General features: G+C 51.3%; 1 protein-coding gene and 2 long non-coding RNA genes across 4 annotated transcripts; 2 read left to right on the forward strand and 1 right to left on the reverse strand.

Annotated features, from left to right (window-relative positions):
* The first annotated feature begins 676 nt into the window (after positions 1 to 676).
* On the forward strand, positions 677 to 10570 carry LOC311511805 (uncharacterized protein). Of its 2 annotated transcripts, XM_084612672.1 has the most exons (3): positions 677 to 952; positions 8250 to 8431; positions 9016 to 10570. In XM_084612672.1, exons 2-3 carry the CDS (start codon positions 8270 to 8272, stop codon positions 9325 to 9327), a joined length of 474 nt encoding a protein of 157 aa, XP_084468798.1. In that variant the 5' UTR covers positions 677 to 952; positions 8250 to 8269; the 3' UTR covers positions 9328 to 10570. The 2 variants fall into 2 exon arrangements, 1 of the variants encoding a protein (XP_084468798.1); XR_014709343.1 differs by lacking the exon at positions 677 to 952 and having other exon boundaries at positions 8339 to 8534; positions 9016 to 9108.
* Positions 2021 to 7134, reverse strand: LOC311511808. Its single transcript, XR_014709345.1, has 2 exons — positions 7003 to 7134; positions 2021 to 4507 (listed from the first exon to the last, which is right to left on the reverse strand). It is a non-coding gene; the product is annotated as an uncharacterized lncRNA (long non-coding RNA).
* Positions 10571 to 14896: 4326 nt separating the features above from the next.
* LOC311511807 lies at positions 14897 to 21003 on the forward strand. Its single transcript, XR_014709344.1, has 4 exons — positions 14897 to 15053; positions 16773 to 17089; positions 18210 to 18429; positions 20580 to 21003. It is a non-coding gene; the product is annotated as an uncharacterized lncRNA (long non-coding RNA).
* Positions 21004 to 24384: the final 3381 nt, after the last annotated feature.

Below are 24384 nucleotides of genomic sequence, written 5' to 3' on the forward strand. Positions count from 1 at the left end.
TGATACTTGAGCATGTAACCTGAGCCAGGAGGGGGCTGGGGCCAGCTGAGGAGCCGGAGGGTGTGGCTGGGGGAGATGGCTGGAGGGGGTTTCAGTTTGGAGCTGGCTGGGGAAACGGAGGGAGGCCCAGCACCGGGGTCTGGGCTCCCTGTCCCGCAAGATGCATCTGACTGAGGGGGCCTGTTCTCTGCACCTGCTCTGGTTTAGACCATGTTTCTGTCGGCTAATAAACCTTCTGTTTTACTGGCTGGCTGTGAGTCACGGTGAATAGCAGGAAGTGGGGGGTGCAGGGCCCTGACTCCCCCACACTCCGTGACACCCCCTGTTGCACCCCTCCTGCACCCCAAGCCCTTGCCCTGAGCCCCTTCCTGCACACTGCACCCCCTCCCACTCCCTGCACTCCCGCACCCCAACCCCCTGCCCCAGCCCTACATTCATTGCCCTGCATGCAATTTCCCCACCCAGATGTGGCCCTCGGGCCAAAAAGTTTGCCCACCCCTGACCTAGATCAATCAAGTGAGGACAGCCCCTAGCTGTGCGTCTGTCAGCTCCCTCTATGTCTGACTGTCTAGCTCCCTCCCGGCTGTCCCCAGGACTGTAACCGACAGTCCTGTTGCAGCAGGCAGGGGACCTGTGACCAAAGGCCAAAGTCCCCCCGCTTTGCTGCAGCCCCACATCCTGGAGGGGCCTTTTGCAGGAAATCAGCAGGTGCATCTGCCCTGCCCCACACCCCTCAGGAAGTCAGGGAGAGGCTGAGCCTTTGCAGCGGTTTCTGTTTCATTCTGCGTCATCCCTTCAGCCGCCTGATGCATCCCAGAAGGGTCCACAAAGCCATTTAATTCCTAACACAAGACCTGACGGATTTCCCACTGTGAATCCCTCGACAGACGTCCCCCCGGGGCCTCCAGCACATCGGAAAGGTCCCGCCACCGACTCGCTCCTCGACGGGACGGTAAAACGCTCGCAGGGCAATAGGCGGGGGGGAGCTGGAGCCGGTTCGCTGGAGCCGGTGGTTCAATTTCGAAGCCCTTTTAGAACCGGCTGTTCCGTGGGGAGAACCGGCTCGAAAAGGGCTTCGAAATGCAACATGGGGCTAAGCGTGGGGCCTTAGGCGCCGACTCCACGGGTGCTCCAGCCACGGGGACAATTTGGTGGGTGCAGAGCCCCCACCGGCAGCTCCCCTGAACCCACCGCCCCGCCCTGCTTCTCCGCCCCCCCGCCTCCTCCCCTGAACCCACCGCCCTGAGGGGCCTCTGCCTTCTTCCTGAACCCACCGCCGCGCCCCGGAGCACCCAGGTCGTTTTTTGATGTGATCAGTGCGGGGAGCGGCCGCTCCCCCTGCTCCCCCCCAGCTACGCTCCCCCGCCCCTAGGAGCCAGAGGGACCTGCCAGATGCTTCCTGGGAGCTGCCCCAGGTAAGCACCCCCGGGACTCCCCACCTCGCCCCCCGGCAGGTGCCTCTGGCTCTTAGGGGTGGGATGGGCACCCACTACGGTGGCCCATCAGACCCTCCTGCTCGGTTCTGGGGGCAGCAAGGGTCCAGGGGAGGGGGTGGATGGGGCAAGGGTCGGGGGGGGGCAACGACCCCCTCGTGGGGTGCGGAGGGGACCGGTTGTTAGGATTTTGTATGCTCATCCCTGGCAATAGGACAGGGGGACGGTGGCGCACAGGGGCAGAACGCTGGCCTTGGGGAACGCCTGGATGGGGGTCGTCAGCCTAGGTGGCTGCCCCGGGACTGCCAGTGGTACGGCTGGGAGCGTCGTGTGGTCTTGAGACAGGAGCCAGCTGGACGTGGTTTAGAGCAGGTCCGAGGTGGCGGGGTTGCCAGATTTTTGGGGTGCTCTGTGAAGCAGGAAGGGGGTCAGTGTGTATTTGGGGGGATAGAGGAGGTGGCTGGGGATAGATAGATAGATAGATAGATAGATAGATAGATATGTTGCCGGCACCCAGTGCCGAGAGGCTGAACAACAGCTTGAGTGGTTCGTTACCCGGTGTGCTACACCCAATAATCACAACGGGGTGGAGAAGCAGAAAAGTTTATTTGCAGCTGCAAAAAGGTACAGGGAGAATAAAATCTCAAATCCTGCAACCAGAGCAGGAAGTTACACAGGCTTTTATACATCCTTTTTCCCAGCATACTTATCCAATAGCAAGCTGCCCCAAGTATCCATGTAGCCAGCCAATCCAGTTCCCAGCTAGTTCCCTGATTCTCTGTATCATTTGTTAAACTATACATAAAGCTGCTTTATTCAGCATTGGTCTTCCATATCTCCCCTGTTTGGCCTTGCTTAGTTTCAGGCAGTCTGACTCTGCAACATACTGTTGCAGATTCTCAGCATAACTGCTGCGAGTGCCTCCAGGCGGGGGGGGCCAAGGACACTTGGGCCTAGTACGCAGAGCTGCTGCGAATGCCTCCAGGCAGGAGGGGGGGGCAAGGACACAGGGGCCTAGTGCAAGGGGGCTTCATCGACACTCGTGGTCTTCCATCCCCTCGAGTTACCTAGTGGCCATGCCCCAGTGTCCCCAACAACTCCCCCCTTTGAGAACACTCAACAGCCTTGGCTCTGAGTTTTCTCACTTGGGCTACTTATTTTTTACAATATGACTTTGCATAAGCACTTTGTGATAGCCCTGAAGAGAAGGACTTATTAACGTCTGCAAAAGGGCCCTGACACATGATACTGCACAGCATAATACCAGTAATACAAGCAGTACAGGAAAGAGAAATTTCAATAGCAGGCTAAATAAACCACCAAGCCAAGACGACAAACCCCAGCCTGAAAACAAGGTTTGCAACCAATCGTTCTCTGGGGCAGTACAGGCAACCTGTGCTCCGGCTCGGGCCTGGGCCTCAGCCTGTACCACCTTGTCATAGATCTCATAACTGCTATCATTGACATATACGCAACATCGGGGCCCGACGAGGGCACAAACCCCTCCTTGGGATGCCAAGAGATAGTCCAAAGCCAGCCTGTTTTGGAGGGAAAACGTCCTGAGCTGCTGCACCTCTTTATTTAATGTTTTTACTGCTGACCCTAAATTACTAACCGAGTTTTTTAACTTTAAGGCCACTTTCTCAAGTACCATCTGCAGCCTTACAGTATAGCGGCCTTTGCCTGCCAGGGCTGGCCCGGTAAACAGTGGCGCTATTCCCAGTACAGAGCACCCGACCAGCTTCTCGGTTGTGAGGGGATTCTTCATCTTGCCCTCTAATGCCGTAGTCAGTCGCCGCAGGGTCTTTTCTCGTGACTCAACAGAGGTGTCTCGGGCATTTCTAACCTTTCCTTTGGGCAGTGTGGCAGTTATGGAAAGATGAGGAACTCCATGAGCTATATAACAGCTACCTGTCCAGTTGGCTGGCAGCACCTTGTAAGCCTTTCGGCCACATACAAAATAGTGACTCTGTAGGGCCCAGTAAGGACTGTTTCTTAAGGGGATTTCTGGGATATTTAAGGCTGCTTTGGCTGCTTTTTTTAACAATGCATATGCCCCTAGGGGGGCATCCCATCCTCCTGACTGGGTACAAGTGGGGGCGTTTCTAATTGTGCCGTTCAAATTACACTCGCCATAGGGACCACTACAAACCCACCATTGGCTTGCTACATTGGAGATATTAACTGGACGGCAAGTTACATTTCCAAACCCCTTTTTTGTGGTAAGATTATTTGTGTTTCCCTAAAAGGGGAGGAACCATTACACCCACACCGTTGGCCTCCCCTGTTGGTCTTTATCCAATACCCATCAGCCCACTGTGTAATAACACAGGAGCTCTTTCCCACAGGACGCCCATAGGGATCAGATTGGTTTCGGGTAAAACATAACACTCCCTCAGTGAGTACTGCAACTGAATACTCCTGGTCCTGATAGGTGACTTGCTGTAAAGAGATCTTGTTCCAGAACGGTGAGTCCGTCCTTTCCTGCTCTTTGGTGGTGGCTAATTCTGCTAGGGTCAAGGGCAGCATGTCAAGGGGCATTCCCGTTTTGGGGGACAGTGGAGTCGGAGCCCATACCTAGCAATCAGTCTGGTTTGTTAAATTAGCAACATGGTGCGCAAGCAAAACAAAGGAGTTATGCTCCCGATATGCACAGTTTGGAAATACCAATACAGAGAATAACAATGTTACCCAATTAATTATTACCAGAGTCTTCCCAACCCAGGGTCTCCAGTACCTGGGTGGGCCCATTTTAGCATTAAGGTGCCCGCTATTTGTGTCTTTTAAACAGTAGCTTTAGCCCGAGATCGTCACGAGATGAAGAGTCAGCAGGTTGGATGGTCCACTGTCCTGCTGACGAGGGGGCGGTTACTGCCTTCAGACGAGAGTGATGGATCCAGTTCTTGTGTCCCTCGATCTTTGCCGCTGTATGGGAGATCAGCAGGACGGTATAGGGTCCTTTCCACTTTTCCTGGAGAGGCTCGTCTTTCCAGGTGCGAACAAGCACGGAGTCACCGGGCTGTAAGGAGTGAACGGGAGAGTCCAAGGGGAGAGGCTGGGAATCCTTGGTATACCTGTGAGGAGACAAGAGAACAGCAGACAGGGAACACATATACTGTGACAAAAAAACATTACCCAACTCCCATTCCCCTGACAGAACCGGGGTGCCATTCATGGGCCATGCCCTTCCAAACATAATTTCAAAGGGACTGAGCCCTAATCTACCCTTTGGGAGAACGCGGATACGGAGTAGGACGAGGGGCAAAGCATCAGGCCATCGCAGTGAGGCTTCTTGGCACACTTTTGAGAGATGCCGTTTAAGGGTCTGATTGGTCCGCTCCACGACCCCACTGGCTTGCGGTCTCCAGGGCGTATGGAGTTTCCAGGGGATCTGTAAGGCATGTGAGATGCTTTGAATGATTTTTGATGTGAAGTGTGTCCCATTGTCAGATTCCATCCACAGGGGGAGTCCAAAGCGAGGAACGATCTCCTTAACAAACTTGAGGGCCACTGTCCTGGCAGTGCAGTTACGGCATGGGAAGGCTTCTGGCCATCCGCTGAACCGATCCACTATGACAAGGAGATATTTGAACCCTTGGGTCCGGGGAAACTCAGTAAAGTCTATTTGCCACACTTGTCCGGGGCCCGGAGTGGGTTCCAGGGCAACTGGTGGCACAGGATGTCCCGGTCGGGGGTTATTCTTTTGGCAGACTAAGCAGTCCGCCTGTACCTGGGCAGCCAGGGGTCGGAGTCCGGAAGTGATAAAGTATTTTCCCATTAGCTGGATAAGTGCTTCCCTGCCAGCATGAGCACGCAGCACCCCAAAAGCATACTTTGAATCAGTAAAAATGTTGACCCGCTTTCCTTTTGACAGTTCAAGTGCACGGGTCAGGGCTATTAGTTCGGCAAGCTGGGCAGAGGTCCCCGCAGGCAAACCTTCAGCTTCCACAGTGTCATGGAGCGTCACAACAGCATAACCCGCCCTCCTCTGCCCATCTATTACAGTACTGCTACCATCCGTGTACCACTCATAATCTGCATTTGGGAGGGGTGCATCCTTTAAATCCGGACGGCTGGAGTACTGGGCGTCTATGATCTCTGAACAGTCATGTTTCTGTTCCTCTGTTTCTGGCAAGAGAGTGGCTGGGTTAAGGGAGGGGCAAGGCTGTAGGGTGACTTCAGAGTTCTCTAACAGCTTAGCCTGGTACTGAGCAATCCGAGCCTGGGTGAGCCAAAGCCCTCCCTTTGCAGCCAGTAAGGCTCGGACCATATGGGGAGTATAGATTTGCATAACCCCTCCCAATGTTAGCTTCTCGGCTTCCTCAAGCACTCGGGCAGTAGCTGCGACCGCCCGTAAACATGCCGGCCAACCCTTTGCAACCTGATCCAGTTGCTTAGAAAAATAAGCCACAGGACGCTTCCATGCTCCTAACAGCTGTGTGAGCACTCCTAGGACCACCCCCCTTCGTTCATGTACATACAACTGAAACGGCTTAGAGAGATCTGGCAGGCCCAGAGCCGGGGCTTCCATTAATTTTCTTTTCAGGATTTTAAATGCCCTGTCAGCCTCTGGGGTCCAATAGAAGGGGCCATGATCTGCTTCTTTTACACAGTCGTACAGGGGTTTAGCCCACAGTCCAAACTCTGGGATCCATATCCTGCAAAAGCCTCCCATACCCAGAAATGCCCTGAGCCGCTCACAATTATTTGGAGAGGAACTTGACAGATAGATTCCTTTCTTTTTTTTCGCTTGAACGCTGACGCTCCCCTTGCCTTAGCTGTAACCTGATCCCTCTCCACCTCAGACCACAGGGTTCTCAGGAGGATATTACAGTCGTCTCAATCGGCTTGTGACTACTGAGGCACCCCTTAAAGACTGAAATAAACCTGCTTGGGTTTGTTGAGAATTCCCCAGCCTGTGTTTTAAAAGCTGCTAAGTCTATTGGATTGAATGGCACATGGGTTTAAACGTGCATAGTGGTAGCCTGACGTCCGTCTGTCCCTGGGCAGGCCACAACCGTCTCGGTAAGCAAAGGATAGAGTACCACCGAGGGGGCAATCTCTGTAACCCGAGGCATCCTACCCTTATAAGGTGGGAGTGTGGGGGCCGAAGGGGACACCGGCTCTGCCATTACAGTGGGGGTTGGGGTCTGGGGACTAACATTAGCTGCTACCGAACCAGTCGGAGTCAGATTACAGTGCTGTAAAATATCTGGTCAAGTACATAAAGTCAGAAACAAATGCGCATACATATGTTCATTCCATTTACCCATTCACTGACAAAACAAAACTAATTGGAGGATCGTGTTGTAATTAATTGACCCTCCTGGTGGCCACCACTCCTGGTCCTCTAGTTGATATTGAGGCCAGTCAACTGTACAGAATCGTTTTAATTGGCTCTTAGTCATCGGATCCGCACCAAATACCTTCCAGTTTGCTAGAATGCACTCTAGGGGCGTACACCGTGCCCTAACCTCTGAGCTCTGTCCCTGTCCCATACCTACAGGGTAACTCTGGGCGTCCCCAGGTTCCAACAGAGCATATAATCCGGATTTTAAAAGGTTCCTACCTTATCCAAGGGACCGGTTCTTCACCGCCGTCCTGCAGCTGCTCCTCCCCCACGTCTAAGGGACCGGTTCTTCACCGCCGTCCACAACAGCTTCTCCACTATATGAGTGCGTTGCACCGTTGTGCCCTCTGGGGTCGATCAAATCGCGTCTCCTCCGAGGCCCCCGATGAACTCACCGGTGCGCGCTGGGCGTCGGTTCTCGCCGCAATCCTTGACCTCCAGGAGGGGTCCGGGCAAGGCTAAATTGCAGCCTCGTCGCCCACCCAGGGACGCCAAAAGCTGTTGCCGGCACCCAGTGCCAAGAGGCTGAACAACAGCTTGAGTGGTTCGTTACCCGGTGTGCTACACCCAATAATCACAACGGGGTGGAGAAGCAGAAAAGTTTTTTTGTAGCTGCAAAAAGGTACAGGGAGAATAAAATCTCAAATCCTGCACAACAGAGCAAGAAGTTACACAGGCTTTTATACATCCTTTTTCCCAGCATACTTATCCAATAGCAAGCTGCCCCAAGTATCCATATAGCCAGCCAATCCAGTTCCCAGCTAGTTCCCTGATTCTCTGTATCATTTGTTAAACTCTACATAAAGCTGCTTTATTCAGCATTGTTCTTCCATATCTCCCCTGTTTGGCCTTGCTTAGTTTCAGGCAGTCTGACTCTGCAACATACTGTTGCAGATTCTCAGCATAACTGCTGTGAGTGCCTCCAGGCAGGGGGGCCAAGGACACTTGGGCCTAGTACGCAGAGCTGCTGTGAGTGCCTCCAGGCGGGGGGGAGAGGGGGCCAAGGACACTTGGGCCTAGTACCCAGAGCTGCTGCGAATGCCTCCAGGCGGGGGGGGGGGCAAGGACACAGGGGCCTAGTGCGAGGGGGCTTCATCGACACTCGTGGTCTTCCATCCCCTCGAGTTACCTAGTGGCCATGCCCCAGTGTTCCCAACAGATAGATAGATAGATAGGGGGGTGGATGGGGTTAGATCGATAGCCCAGCATATCTTGGTCAACGCTAGTGTCATTTCCAAGCCGGTTGTTCTCATTCTGCCTTTGTCTGTGAGATTAAAGAGATCCCGTATCTCTAAAATCTCCTCCCTGTCTGGATACTTATAGACCAGGATCAAGCCATCATAGGTCTGAGCTGGGGTGGGGGTGTGATGGATTCTGGGCTAGATGGGCCCAGGGGTTTCATCTTATGTGATTGGGGACATTCCCACTTTATCCTCCACTTGATGTTCTTCCTCTCCGTTCCTCAGGAGTTAATGATCTCTGCACCATGTTGAACAACGTCAAATGCATACTTATTGAAATCCTGGAAGAGCTGAGTGACAAAGACTTTGAAAATTTCAAATGGTATCTGAAGAATGAAGCTGATGAGAAGAAAATGAGGGTTTCCTCTTTGGATGGAGCCGACCGGAAAGAGACCATTGACAAGATGGTGAGCCACTTCGGAAGCAATCAGGCCCTGAAAAAAGCCAGGAAGGTCCTGGAAGCCATACCGAGGAAAGATCTCGCTGACATCTTAATGAAGAAAGAGTTAGGTAAAGGGAATGGAGCAGGGGAGGAGCAAAACAGGGCCAGGAACCTCATTAACCAGAGATTTTGAGAAGCCAGTGGACACACCTCTTTGGGGCCTCCACTAGCACTTCCTTCCCTGCCCCAGATCTGTCCTTGTGTCCCAGGCCAGACCCAAACCCAGAAGCCACCTAACAACTGGGGGCACAAGTTGGCCAGGTATGTATGGACATCGGGAACGCTTTGACTTCAGGCTGAGTGATGGGGGCTTTCAGGTCCTGTGACCTCGTAGACTCCTGCTGGCTGTTTCCAACCCCTATTCCTCTCCGTAGCTGCCACCCCCAAAGACCTCGGGCCCAACACCTGCCGCCCCCCACCTTCATGGACTCGGCTGGATGAACGATCCCGACGTGACCAGCCCAGCAAGCCCTTGGGTTAATCTTTGGGACACTAATTACTAAAATCATTTAAGATTAATTATTTCATTTATTTATTTATTTATTTAAGATTGGAAAACAAGCTTGGCAGAGGAAAAAGGAGGAGCTGAAGGGGACCACGGAGGAGGAGCTCAAGGGGACAACAGAGGAGGAGCACAAGGGGACAGCGGAGGAAGAGCTCAAGGGGACAGCAGAGGAGGAGCTCAAGGGGACAGCGGAGGAAGAGTTCAAGGGGACAACGGAGGAGGAGCTCAAGGGGACAACGGAGGAGGAGCTCAAGGGGACAGCGGAGGAAGAGTTCAAGGGGACAACGGAGGAGGAGCTCAAGGGGACAACGGAGGAGGAGCTCAAGGGGACAACGGAGGAGGAGCTCAAAAACTAAAAGAAAGACTGGTTGCGGCTGTGCTAGGCTTGGGCTATTTAGGAATGATAGCAGAGGCGATAGTTCCATTAGAAATGTGTCTTCTTATACCAGTCGGAGCAGCAGTACTAGGATATTTGTGTGACAAATATAGAGGTCTGTGAACTTCCCTTTGACTTGCAATGAGGCCTCGCTCTCTCTCTCTCTGTTTCTATTGTGTTTATTGTCGTTGTTATCAAGGTAGCCTCTCTGCTCAGGTCTGAGACCTTTGCTCAGGAACTCCTGTTGGATTAAAGTAATAATTAGAACATTTATGTTCCGGGAAGATGTGAGAAAGTATGGCCCAGAACAGACCCCGGAGCTGGCCCGACCATTAGAGAGAAATATGCCTCTCAGCTTGCTGAGTTTGTGCTAATTGAAATATGCCTGTCAGTTTACAAGGTCGGTGTTAATTATACCAGCACATCCCGAGAGACAAAACGTCTGTCCTAAAGTGCTAAGATTACAGCTGTTGTTACAAATGGTTTCTTAAACTCAGGAACAAGATTTGTTAACCCCCCGTGACATTATTGACTTGAACTGGGACTGTATAGAACATGGTTGCAACCAAAGTCCTGGAGTGGCACCAAATCTTGTATAAAGGGGGTCAAATGAGGTGTCTAACACAAGGTTATGGTTTGCTGGTTATGATTATGCTGTCTACATGTGTGTATCATTTTTATAATCAAAGTTATGAATATTGGCTCTCTACTGTCTGTAGTTCAAACGTATGCTCTGCTTCTGAGTGACACCCCAGACAAGTTGGTGTCAGCTCTGCCTAGCCAGCTTGATGGCCCATTAAGGACCATCAGCGATACGATTGACCCATTGAGAGAAGGCAGACACGCCTGGGGACTCAGCCAGGTAGGCAGGGAACTACCTATGGACAGAACGCTGAGGTGTTTCCAGGCCGTGTGAGGGGCAGCTGGTCTTTGGGACACAGAAAGCAGAGACCACATGGCAAGAGACTATACAAAGCTGCTGCAGCTCCTCCATCTTGTCTTCAGTCCTGCTTCCGACCTCGGGAGGGACTTGGCTACAAACGGAAGCTTTGACCCAAGGACTGAAGGACCCATCCCAGCTGGGGATGTTCTCCAGAGACTGGATTTGAACCTGCCGTTTATTCCATCGCTGCTGCAAGCCTGAACCAAGAACTTGGCCATCGCTGTATGTCACTGATTCCATTGAACCGATTCTAGCTCTCATCTGTATTTCTTTCCTTTTATGAATAAACCTTTAGATTTTAGAGTCTAAAGGATTGGCAACAGCGTGATTTGTGGGTACGATCTGATTTGTCTATTGACCTGGGTCTGGGGCTTGGTCCTTTGGGATCGAGGGAATCTTTTTTCTTTTCCTGGGGTCTTGGTTTTCATAACCATCTGTCCCCATACCGAGTGGCACTGGTGGGGATACTGGGAAACTGGAGTTGCTTGTGTGACTTGTGGTCAGCCAGCGGGGTGAGACCAAAGTCTGCTCTGTTTGGCTGGTTTGGTGCCTTAGAGGTGGAAAAACCCCAGCCGTGGGCTGTAACTGCCCTGCTTGAAGCAATTTGTCCTGAATTGGCACTCTCAGTTGGGTCCCGCCAGAACCAGCATCGTTACACCCCCATCCTGCAAGTTTATCCTGCTTGTTTTCTTTTCATGCGTAACAAGTGGTATGAACAAGTTTATTGAAGCCTGTCATACTCCAATGATTATAGGAGGTGTCAAGGTTCCTTCTGTTGCGAATTATACCTCTTAGGTCACGCGCAGTTCGAGTCTAGGCTGAGGCACACGAATAAAGTCCACAACTGCAGAGTTTCCAGAGACACTAAGTTTATTACGCTCGAGCGTGGTGCCCCCCTGCTAGTCAGGAGAGGACCCCGAATGCAGGTTATCCAGAGATTATATACCTCTTAGCAAAGCATGTTGCCCTCGTGCATTGGACACCTTAGCCAATAGACAAACCCTTTCCTTATCTACCACCCATCCCTGCTAGGTATATTCCCCGTGCTAAACCATGACTTCAACTACACAACATGGTCCCAAAGCAATGCAGCAGTAACCGTTCTTATCAGGACGGGAGGCCCACATCACAAGGCCAGGAGGCAGGGAGTTAGAAACAGACAAAGAACAGAAACCTGGAGTCGAGATAAGCTGGAGACAAGGGGGAGGGTTTTCACAGGAATGCAGTATCGAAGGAACACTCCTCCTGGTGCATGATGTGCTGGCTTTTAGACAATGGTGGGCCCCAAACCAAAATGGAGTCACATATGCTAACTTTTCCTGAACACTTCCCCACTCTGAACTCTAGGGTACAGATGTGGGGACCCGCATGAAAGACCCCCTAAGCTTATTCTTACCAGCTTAGGTTAAAAACTTCCCCAAGGTACAAACTTTGCCTTGTCCTTGAACCCTATGCTGCCACCACCAAGCATTTTAAACAAAGACCAGGGAAAGAGCCCACTTGGAGACGTCTTCCCCCAAAATATCCCCCCCCGCAAGCCCTACACCCCCTTTCCTGGGGAAGGCTTGATAAGAAGCCTCACCCATTTGTACAGGTAAACAAAGACCCAAACCCTTGGATCTTAAGAACAATGAAAAAGCAATCAGGTTCTTAAAAGAAGAATTTTAATTAAAGAAAAGGTAAAAGAATCACCTCTGTAAAATCAGGATGGTAAATACCTTACAGGCAGTCAGATTCAAAACGTAGAGAATCCCTCTAGGCAAAACCTTAAGTTACAAAAAGACACAAAAGCAGGACTACACATTCCCTCCAGCACAGCTTATTTTACCAGCCATTAAACAAAAGGAAATCTAAGGCATTTCTAGCTAGATTACTTACTAATTTAAGGAGTTATGAGACTGCATTCCTGATCTGTTCCTGGCAAAAGCATCACACAGACAGACCAGCCCTTTGTTTCTCCCTCGCGCCCCCGCCCCACTCCAGATCTGAAAGTATCTTGTCCCCTCATTGGTCAGGTGCCAGCCAGGTTACCTGAGCTTCTTAACCTTTTACAGGTGAAAGGTTTTGCCTCTGGCCAGGAGGGATTTTATAGCCCTGTGCACAGAAAGGTGGCTCCCCTTCCCTTTATATTTATGATGTTAAGGAAAAGTTAGCACATGTGACTCCATTTTGGTTTGGGGCCCACCATTGTCTAAAAGCAAACACATCATGCACCAGGAGGCGTGTTCCTTAGACACTGCATTCCTGTGAAAATCCTCCCCCTTGTCTCCAGCCTGCCTTGACTCCCGGTATCTGTTTTTTTGCCTAGATTCGAACTGTGCGTGACCTATCAGGTGTAATTCGCAGCATTGGTGTGCGTGTCCTACCAGGTGTAATTCGCAGCAGTTGTGTGCGTGTCCTCTCAGGTATAATTCGTAACAGTTTCGTTCGAATCTAGGCTGAGGCACATAAACAAAGCCCACAACTGCAGAGTTCCCAAAAGACACTAAGTTTATTACGCTCGAGAGTGGTGCCCCCCTGTTAGCCGGGGGGGACCCTGAATACAGATTATACAAAGGTTATATACTTTTTAGCAAAGCATGTTGCCCTCGTGCATCGGAAACCTTAGCCAATAAACAAAACCTTGTCTTACCACCTATCCCTGCTTGGTGCATTCCTCGTGCTAAACCAGTATGTTAATTACACAGCATGCTCCTAAAGCCATGCATCAGTAACCTTTATTATCAGGATGGGAGGCCTCACATCAAAGGCCAGAAGATAGGGAGTTACGGACTGACAAAGAACAGATACTGGGAGTCAAGGCAGGCTGGAGACAAGGGGGAGGATTTTCACAGGAATGCAGTGTCTAAGGAAAACGCCTCCTGGTGCATGATGTGTTTGCTTTTAGACAATGGTGGGCCCCAAACCAAAATGGAGTCACATGTGCTAACATTTCCTGAACAATGACAGAGGATTATGTAAAGGATGGATAGATAACAAAAGGTAGATGTGATCGGAAGCGTGTTAAGTGAAATAGAGTGTGGTCGTGACTATATGTTTGGTCTGAATGCGTAATCAAAGGTTGGAAAGCTTTAGAGTTATAATTCCAGGATCGTTGGGCCGAAGAATGTGTTGGGTGAGATAACTGGATAACCCCGAGGGCAAACCAGAATCCACCCCAACTGCCCCAAGGACAGGGGGTCTGAAGAACCAGATAACAACAAATTGACACTGTTGTACCATCTGCGTGATTGATTATCACTTCAAACGTGAGAGTAGCATGACAAAGCAAACTTCGTAGGCTTGTACGAAGATGGATTCCTGTAAAGACAGACTCTAAAGATGAAGGACTTTGAGTCTGGTTCTGCAGCCAACCTCCAGGAGCATCGGATGTGCATCTGACAAGACTTGGCTCCATCCTCGTGTTCAGGCTGCCTGGCCTGTGACTTGTCATGAGCAACTTCTAGGCTGGTAACTGTAACAACCTTGCAGAACTTGTGTGTGTGAGTGAATGAATGTGTGAGTGAATGGAATGTTATAGCTATCACTGATTGCTTAAAAATGATCCTTTCTGTATTCACAATAAACACGGCGTATTGCCTTATCCCCTAAATAAGATCCTGCGGGTTTTCATTTTCTAAGTATAACACTCCCTATGCCGCCACGCTTTGAAAACTGAAGTCGGGGCGTCTCCACTGAGCTGAGCTGTGGCTCAGGGCATTATAAGAAAGGCCAGACCAGACGTCTGTCTCATCTGGTCTCTGACCATTCCAGTGGCCACTCTCAGAGGCAAGTAAAATCTCCCCCTTTCCTTTGACTTAAATTAAACCAAGGCAGCTGCCTTCAAGCCAAAATAAGTGTCCCCGTGATTTCTTTAAACCAGTGCAAGTTTTATCACTCCCTGTGCGGCTCCCTCCCGAGTGCTCCTTTGTCTCTTCAGTGTCACACTTACTCCCAGACTGTCTTCTGAGTTTCCCACATTTTCTCTGCTCAGTTGCCTTGTTCTTCTTCCAGTCCCTTCTTAACGCTCACTTCTTTCCTGACACCCCTCTCCCATGCTGGCGGTATCCCTCACCAGCTTGTGTTTGGTCAGTAATGCTGCCTGGTTTTGTTTGTCTAAGTGAGATTGTCAGGGCCATGTGGCTAGATCCTTGTCTCATGTCTCTGTACATCACTGGGTACATTTGTGGGGTATTGTAAGCATTAAATCATTAACAGCAGCTGAATGTTTGTTTGGTTAAAGCTACAGCAGGATCAATGTCTTGGCAATCGGGATAAGACGTGGAGAAACGAAAGCAATACAGGTGGGTCGGGATCTCAAAGGCATCAGGGTCAGACTTAGGGCCCGTAAATCTCCTCGGGTGAAATATGCAGGGAAGGGCTCCACAATCTGTGTGTTATGTAGGAACCTTTCCAGGAAATTGACACACTTCTTACAGAGCCCTAGGTTTTGCCTTCCAGAAACCCAGCTTGGTTTATATTCAGTTCCTCACAAATCTGCGGGCTGGGCTTGGCTGTCCTTGGCCTTTCTCAGATACAGTTATGCACCGGAAACCTACTGACAAAGCAAACACACAAAGGTCAACATAGATCATTCTCCCTGCGAGAGGCAGTCCTACTCCTGCACATATATAGCACTGAGCGCGGCCTCTTTCCTGTTTTTGAGCAGAGCACGACGCACAATGCAAAACTTTTTAAACAGCGCCTTTGCATGCTAGTTTCACTAAATATAAAAGAAGAAGCTGCTCTTTTGAACTCACTGAGCAGCGTGCCGTGCTGCACAGGTAAGGAGACTGCAGAGGCGGGAACAGGGGCCATGGCACAGGCTCCTGGAAGAGGGAAACTTTAGCCCCAGAAAGTCAGTCCACTGCCCCAAATCCATCAGTTTTCAAGGCTTTGAGCGGAGCGAGGTGTTGCTGAGGGAGGGCAGGTGGGAACCATGGTCCGGAGGGGGTTAACCAGAGTGATGCAGTGGTTCACTAGGGTGAAAGAGAAGCAAGGAAAATTTGGGGGTCTAGCAGGGGTGCCGTTTAGTGGGGGGGGCACCTGTGCCCCAACATGGGTGGAGATTGAGGGGGTGAGTTTTTTGCCCTCCCCACCCATAATAGCTGCAAAAAACCACGATTGTTCAGGTGCCTGAGTAGCCCCTGGAATCACCGTTGGAGTTGCCCCCCCAATCTGAAATGGCTCCCCTGGCTAGCGCTCCCTCACTGGAGGTAGCTACTGGAGAATAAGGGGGGAAGGGCAGATGCAGACTGAGTGGTACAGAGGAATGTGGGGGCAGGAGGCAGACTGAGGGGTACAGGGGAATGTGGGGGGCAGGGGAATGTGGGGGGCAGAGGGCAGGAAAGCTGATGTGGAAGGGTGGAGCCAGGGGAAAGCAAGGAGGCCGGGAATGATGGGCCCAGCCCTGTGGTTCGGACCTGCGCAGCCCGCCGGGATCCTGGCATTTTTGCAGCTGCCTTGCCGGTTGGATTTGGCATCTGAGATGCTCCGTCCACACGCCCGTGGGAAGTGGTGGCTTCGTCCGAATTGTTCAGCAAGCGAGTGGTGGGGAGAAGAACAACGTGACTCCTTCTTGTTGTTATTTGTCACTGTACAAGGGCAGCAGATGAGCCTGACCTGCTTTGGACAGCGCTTTGAGATCTCCTGGCGAAAAGCTCTAGTGAAGAACTCGGGGTTATTACTTTGTGTGTCGAGCAGACCTAGAAACAGCTGTGACCATGTAACACCTGGGTGGTTGCTGCTAAAAAAGGACAGTTGGAACGTCCCCTTTGGACATGCTCCTCTGCAGAAAGTTGTATTTTATGTCAGTAAAGTCAAGACGGACACCAAAGGTCTCAGGTTTCGGAGGGGTAGCCGTGTTAGTCTGTATCAGCAAAAACAACGAGGAGTCCTTGTGGCACCTTAGAGACTAACATGTATTTGGGCATAAGCTTTCGTGGGCTAAAACCCACTTCATCAGATGCATGGAGTGGAAAATACAGTAAGAAGGTATAAATACACAGCCCATGAAAAGACGGGAGTTGCCTTACCAAGTGGGGGGGTCAGTGCTAACGAGCCAATCCAATTAAGATGGAAGTGGGCTAGTCTCAACAGTTGACAAGAAGGGGTGAATACCAAGGGAGGAAAAATCACTTTTGTAGTGCTAATGAGGCCAATGTAATCAAGGTGGCCCATTTCAAACAGTTGACAAGAAGGTGAGAGTATCAACGGGGGAAATTAGTTTTTGTAATGACCCAGCCACTCCCAGTCTTTAGTGAGGCCTAATTTGATGGTGTCCAGTTTGCAAATTAATTCCAGTTCTGCAGTTTCTCGTTAGAGTCTGTTTTTGAAGTTTTTTTGGTGAAGAATGGCCACTTTAAGTCTGTTATTGAGTGTTCAGGGAGACTGAAGTGTTCTCCGTCTGGTTTTTGAATGCTACAGTTCTTGACGTCTGATTTGTGTCCATTTATTCTTTTGCAGTCTCAGTTCCTTATCCCCTCTGTCCTCTGTATCCCCAGGCTACTCAGTAAGATGGCTTCAGGCGCCAAGGGGACTGCTGTCCGACAGATCCTCACCACTAGCCTCAAGAAACTGAGCACAGATCAATTTAAAAAGTTCAAACGTTTGCTGTGCAAGACACCCATGAATGAGCTTGTCTGTGAACTTGATTACTACGACAAACCCAATACGTTCCAGAGGAACGCCAGCCTGGAAGAGGTTGTCGAGGCTTTGATACAGAATTTGGGCCGGACTTACGCCTTGAGGGCAGCTGCAACAGTGATGGAAAAGGTACCGCAAAGGGAACTTGCTCAAGAACTCGCCAGAGAAACAGACGGTAAATGCAGCCAAGAAGGAGAACAGGAGGGGAAGGGGGTGTTGGATTTGAAAGAGGTGGGTGGGTTGCATCTCGAGCCTGCTTTGGTGCAAGAGGCTGTCGGCTGCTCTGCAAATCAGCAGCGACGGCAAACAGATCCAGGGAACAAATTGCCAACCCCGGTTCCCCGATGCACCCAAATGTGGAGCTGGATCCACCCAGGGAGGCTGAAAGGCTCCTGAGAACGGGCTGGCTTGTGCCATTAGTGATCGAATCACACGTACCACCAGAAGCGATTTCTCACAGTGGTTTGGCACTTCGGCTTCCAGGCTCAGAGGAAGCATGAAAATCAGGGGAAATAAGTCAGCTTTGTTTTTCTGAACCTCAGAAACATTTCTCCTTGGGATCAGAGGGATGGGAAAGGTAACTGGGTCCAGACAAGCACTAGATACGTTCATGGAGGATAGTCCATCAATGGCTATTAGCCGGGATGGTCAGGGACACAACCCCATGCCCTGGGTGTCCCTAAATCTTTGACTGAGAAGCTGGGACTGGACAAAGGGGGATGGATCACTCAATAATTGCCCTGTGCTGTTCATTCCCTCTGGGGCACCTGGCATTGGCCACTGTCAGGAGACAGGATACTGGGCTAGACAGACCACTGGACTGACCCAATCTGGCCGTTCTTATGACTCCTGGGTTCTACCCTGAGCTCTGGGAGGGCAGTGGGGTCTAGTGGTCAGAGCTTTTGTATGGTGTTGCTATGTGGCTGTTCTCCAGCTGCTACACCCCAGAGGTGGCTGCATCTCAGTGCCAGGAGACCCATCCCCTTCAGTATTATGCGCACCTGTTCCCCAGCTGCCCAACCCCAGAGTTGGTTGCATCTCAGTGCTGGGCGAACTCTCCCATTCCCTGTGCAGCATTGCAGTGTGGCTCTTTCCCACCTAAAGACACCTCAGGCCGGCTTCTCAAGGAAGCTACACCTGTTTAAGGGCGAGAGACGCCAGCAGCTCCGGCTATTGAGCTGAACAACGAGACCAAGAGAAGAGAACAAGGTCCCTTTCTGCTTCATGTCAGAGGCTTGACAATTGAGAAGCCCATCTGCGATGTGGCCTCATTCAAATCTTATTATTTATTGCAGCCCTGAAACCGACCCACCATGGATTGAAAAAAACACCAAAAGGAAAACTAAAAGGTTTAACACTTATAGGAGCTGGATCTGGAGGAATATATCTTGGATATCTTGCAGCATCAGCAGCTGGAGCATCTGTAATGGGACCAGTTATACTTGCAATAACATCAGGTGCAGCAATATTGAAGGGAATAAAATTACTCCGCAACTGACAGTGAAGCCGCTGTAGGTAAGTGGTCCTGCAATTCCCGCCCCTGAGTTCACCCTGCGTTTCTCGGAGCCGCGCCCTTGGGGGAAACGTTATAACTGGGGCTGCTGATATGCCCTGACGTTTTTTAAAATCACAAATCGCAGAGCGGCCCCGGTAAATGTAGTAAAAGCAAAAGGAGATTGAGCAATCGGGGAGGGGGTCAGAGAAGAGCCAGGAGGATGATTCAAGGGTCAGAAACCCTGCCTGAGAGCGAGAGACGCCGGAGCTCCAGCTAGTGTGTTTAACGAAGAGACGGTTTAAAGCAGGGAAGCTCCGGGGCCACGTGCGGCTTTTCAGCCGTTGACGTGCGGCTCCTTGTCTAGGCACCGACTCCGGGCCTGGAGCTACGGGTGCCAACTTTCCAGTGTGCCGGGGGGGGCTCACTGCTCAACCCCTGGCTCTGCCCCAGGCCCTGCCCCCCTCTCCACCCCTTCCTGCCCCCTCGCCTGAGCCTGCCGTGCCCTCGCTCCTCCCCCTCCTCCCCAGAGCCTCCTGCACGCCACGAAACAGCTGATCGGGAGGTGCGGGGAGGGAGGGGAAGGCGCTGATCGGCGGGGCTGGCGGTGGGCAGGCCGCGCTGGGAACGGGGTGGGGGAGCTGACGGGGGGCTGCTGACGTGATACGGTGGCTCTTTGGCAATGTCCATCGGTAAGTTCTGGCTCCTTCTCTGGCTCAGGCGGGCCACCCCTGGTTTAAAGGCTGACTTGATCCCAGGCTAGAAGTACTAAGGGAGGGGAACAAATATTTAATAAGGGGCCCATCAGTCCAGCACTGGGCGGTCGAACCAGATCCAATGGCTGAACGTTGAAGCCAGACAAATTCAGCCTGGGAATAAGGGGTCCGTTTCTAACGGCAAGAGTCATTGGGACAGTTTACTGAGGGGGACAGTGGATTCTCCATCACTGGCCATTTTTCAATCAAGCTGGGATGTTTTTCTACCCGACCTGCTCTAGGAATTGTTTTGCGGCACTAGTCACTTCTAGGTCAGACTACATGGTCACAAGGGTCCCATCTGGCCTTGGCTTCTAGGAAGAAAAGTCACAGGTTTAGTGGGAAAGTCACCATCTGCTATTTGCCCCGAGCCCCGTGACTTGTATTAAATTCACCAGGATGGCTCCATGACCTGTGATAAAAAAGTGCTGTGACGAATGAAATTCAATGATACCTCTTTAAAATAATTTGTGAGTGTCCGTCTCCTCCTTGTCCTCTGTGGCCTCCTGCTCGCAGCCCCCGCTGAGGGTGGTCAGCACCCCCTCACTCAACTTTGAAAGTCTCAGACAAACGGCAAAGTCCTGGCCTCTGTGACATATTCAGCACTGTGCCCTAATTAAACCCTCTTTCTGAAAAACGAAACAACCATATTACCACACTCCACCCCAGAACCAGCTACATCTCAGCACCAGGTGAGCCATCTCTGCGTGGCGTTATGTGCGGCTGCCCAGACCCCGACCGAGATCAGGGCCCCTCATCATGCCAGGAGCTGCCCAGACCCCGACCGAGATCAGGGCCCCTCATCATGCCAGGAGCTGCCCAGACCCCGACCGAAATCAGGGCCCCTCATCATGCCAGGAGCTGCCCAGACCCCGACCGAGATCAGGGCCCCTCATCATGCCAGGAGCTGCCCAGACCCCGACCGAGATCAGGGCCCCTCATCATGCCAGGAGCTGCCCAGACCCCGACCGAAATCAGGGCCCCTCATCATGCCAGGAGCTGCCCAGACCCCGACCGAGATCAGGGCCCCTCATCATGCCAGGAGCTGCCCAGACCCCGACCGAGATCAGGGCCCCTCATCATGCCAGGAGCTGCCCAGACCCCGACCGAGATCAGGGCCCCTCATCATGCCAGGAGCTGCCCAGACCCCGACCGAAATCAGGGCCCCTCATCATGCCAGGAGCTGCCCAGACCCCGACCGAGATCAGGGCCCCTCATCATGCCAGGAGCTGCCCAGACCCCGACCGAAATCAGGGCCCCTCATCATGCCAGGAGCTGCCCAGACCCCGACCGAGATCAGGGCCCCTCATCATGCCAGGCGCTGCCCAGACACCCATTATTTTAACTGAAATGAAAGTTTTTTCAATGAAACAAACAATTTAAAAAACTGCATCGCAAATACGTTTTGCTCATCACAGGACAAGGGAACCATCTGGAAGGACCTGAAACCTGTTTGTTTCCATTCGAAAGTTTTCATGCAGCATCTTCTTTGCGGGCACCAATTTAGTCCCGAAGGTAACTGGAGACTTTGTGTTTCTCTCGACGCCGGTTTCTCTTGCACCCTTATCTAAGATGTTCCCTTCACTTCATCCTGCCCCCGGCTTCCTTCGAAGACATCCCGGAGTTGGAAAGCCACAGCCGCAAGTTTGCTGATCCTAGCCCTCTATAGAATTAGATAAACCGGCAATTGCTTCCCACGCCTGCCTGCGAGCAATTCATACTCTTGCGCCTTCTTGCATTGTGCCTGGCTGCTCGGGTGTTGGAAACCTGCAAAGTTGGCTGGAATTTTTCCCAGAAAAAAAAAAGGGGAGATCAAATAAAACACCCTTTTTAATACAGAAATTTGTAGCACTTGTTGGCTTCCAAAGCTTATATCAAAAAAAAAAATTGATCCTTTGTTTTTGAAGGAAGAAAGTTTTAAGTGACTTGGGTTTGGGGTTTTTTCCCAGTTTTGAATGACAGTTTCAACAGAAGATGAGGCTGTAATTACGCTGACCCAACCAGTTCATCAGTATAGGCTTTCTCCCTTCAAACACAGCAACATGGCTGATAAAAATTGGATTGACCTGTCTTTTATTAAAGAGACAAGGTGGGGCAGGTAATGTCTTTTGTAGGACCAACCTCTGTTGGTGACAGAGACAAGCTTTCGAGTTTACACAGAGGTAGGGCTAGATACATACATATGGGTGTACATGGATGGATGAATATGGGGATAGATAGATAGAGGGGGGATGGGGATAGATAGATGGGGGGATAGATAGAGGGGGGATGGGGATAGATAGATAGAGGGGGGATGGGGATAGATAGAGGGGGGATAGATAGATAGAGGGGGGATGGGGATAGATAGATGGGGGGATAGATAGATGGGGGGATGGGGATAGATAGATAGATAGAGGGGGGATGGGGATAGATAGATAGAGGGGGGATGGGGATAGATAGAGGGGGGGATAGATAGATAGAGGGGGGATGGGGATAGATAGATAGAGGGGGGATGGGGATAGATAGATGGGGGATGGGGATAGATAGATAGAGGGGGGATGGGGATAGATAGATGGGGGGATAGATAGATAGAGGGGGGATGGGGATAGATAGATGGGGGGATAGATAGAGGGGGGATGGGGATAGATAGATGGGGGGATAGATAGATAGAGGGGGGATGGGGATAGATAGATGGGGGGATAGATAGATAGATAGAGGGGGGATGGGGATAGATAGATGGGGGGATAGATAGATAGATAGATAGAGGGGGGATGGGGATAGATAGATAGATAGAGGGGGGATGGGGATAGATAGATGGGGGGATAGATAGATAGAGGGGGGATGGGGATAGATAGATGGGGGGATAGATAGAGGGGGGATGGGGATAGATAGATGGGGGATAGATAGATAGATAGAGGGGGGATGGGGATAGATAGATGGGGGGATAGATAGATAGATAGAGGGGGGATGGGGATAGATAGATAGATAGAGGGGGGGATAGATAGATAGAGGGGGGATGGGGATAGATAGATAGATAGAGGGGGGATGGGGATAGATAGATGGGGGGATAGATAGATAGAGGGGGGATGGGGATAGATAGATGGGGGGATAGATAGATAGATAGAGGGGGGATGGGGATAGATAGATGGGGGGATAGATAGATAGAGGGGGGATGGGGATAGATAGATGGGGGGATAGATAGATAGAGGGGGGATGGGGATAGATAGATGGGGGGATAGATAGATAGAGGGGGGATTGGGATAGATAGATGGGGGGATAGATAGATAGAGGGGGGATGGGGATAGATAGATGGGGGGATAGATAGATAGATAGAGGGGGGATGGGGATAGATAGATGGGGGGATAGATAGATAGAGGGGGGATGGGGATAGATAGATGGGGGGATAGATAGATAGATAGAGGGGGGATGGGGATAGATAGATAGATAGAGGGGGGATGGGGATAGATAGATGGGGGGATAGATAGAGGGGGGATGGGGATAGATAGATGGGGGGATAGATAGATAGATAGAGGGGGGATGGGGATAGATAGATGGGGGGATAGATAGATAGAGGGGGGAGGGGGGATGGGGATAGATAGATGGGGAGATAGATAGATAGATAGAGGGGGGATGGGGATAGATAGATGGGATAGATAGATAGAGGGGGGATGGGGATAGATAGATGGGGGGATAGATAGAGGGGGGATTGGGATAGATAGATGGGGGATAGATAGATAGAGGGGGGATGGGGATAGATAGATGGGGGGATAGATAGATAGATAGAGGGGGGATGGGGATAGATAGATGGGGGGATAGATAGCTAGAGGGGGATGGGGATAGATAGATGGGGGGATAGATAGATAGAGGGGGGATGGGGATAGATAGATGGGGGGATAGATAGATAGAGGGGGGATGGGGATAGATAGATGGGGGATAGATAGAGGGGGGATGGGGATAGATAGATAGATAGATAGATAGATAGATAGATAGATAGATAGATAGATGGGGGATTGGGATAGATAGATGGGGGGATAGATAGATAGAGGGGGGATTGGGATAGATAGATGGGGGGATAGATAGATAGAGGGGGGATTGGGATAGATAGATGGGGGATAGATAGATAGAGGGGGGATGGGGATAGATAGATGGGGGGATAGATAGATAGAGGGGGGATGGGGATAGATAGATGGGGGATAGATAGATAGAGGGGGGATGGTGATAGATAGATAGATAGAGGGGGTGGGTGGGGATAGATAGATGGGGGGATAGATAGATAGAGGGGGGATGGGGATAGATAGATGGGGGGATAGATAGATAGAGGGGGGATGGGGATAGATAGATGGGGGGATAGATAGATAGATAGAGGGGGGATTGGGATAGATAGATGGGGGGATAGATAGATAGAGGGGGGATGGGGATAGATAGATGGGGGGATAGATAGATAGATAGAGGGGGGATGGGGATAGATAGATGGGGGGATAGATAGATAGAGGGGGGATGGGGATAGATAGATGGGGGGATAGATAGATAGATAGAGGGGGATGGGGATAGATAGATAGATAGAGGGGGGATGGGGATAGATAGATGGGGGGATAGATAGAGGGGGGATGGGGATAGATAGATGGGGGGATAGATAGATAGAGGGGGGATGGGGATAGATAGATAGATAGAGGGGGTGGGTGGGGATAGATAGATAGATAGATAGATAGATAGATAGATAGATAGATAGATAGATAGATAGATAGATAGATAGATAGATAGATAGACGGGTGATGGATGGAGGCAGGTGTGTGGGGCGGGACAGACAGATGGAGGAATGGAGAGATGGGTGGAGGAGTGGAGGCATGGATGGGTGTGTATGGAGATGCTGGGGGGATGTTGGGAGCGATGGATGGGGGGTGGGAATGGACAGGTGGAGAGGTGTGTACTGGGATGGATGGGTGCATATGGACGGGGAATATGTGGCTGGATAATGTAATGACACTGGCAGATGATTTAAGGCTCAGGACAGTTATTTCCTGCCCAAGGAACAGCTCCCCACCTGCCAGCTCCCAGGCCTTTCCCCAGATGTGACATAGCCCCAGGGGGATGGACGGGGATCACAGCACTCATAGGGTCAGGTGTTGTGTGTGATGTTCTCCATCTGCCCCACCCCATTGGTGGCTTCATCTCAGCGCCGGGCGAGCCATCCCCAGGCAGCGTTATGTGTGGCTGTTCCCAGCTGCCTTTCCCCAGAGGTGGCTG

This window comes from Lepidochelys olivacea (assembly GCF_965140295.1).
Source record: "Lepidochelys olivacea isolate rLepOli2 genome assembly, chromosome: 23".
NCBI lineage: Eukaryota > Metazoa > Chordata > Testudines > Cheloniidae > Lepidochelys > Lepidochelys olivacea.

Coding starts and splice junctions, on each gene's coding strand:
- LOC311511805 (XM_084612672.1), top strand. CDS start 8,270: ATGTTGAACAACGTCAAATGCATACTTATTGAAATCCTGGAAGAGCTG. Junction 8,432..9,015: donor AAGAGACCATTGACAAGATG/GTGAGCCACTTC, acceptor TATTTATTTAAG/ATTGGAAAACAAGCTTGGCA.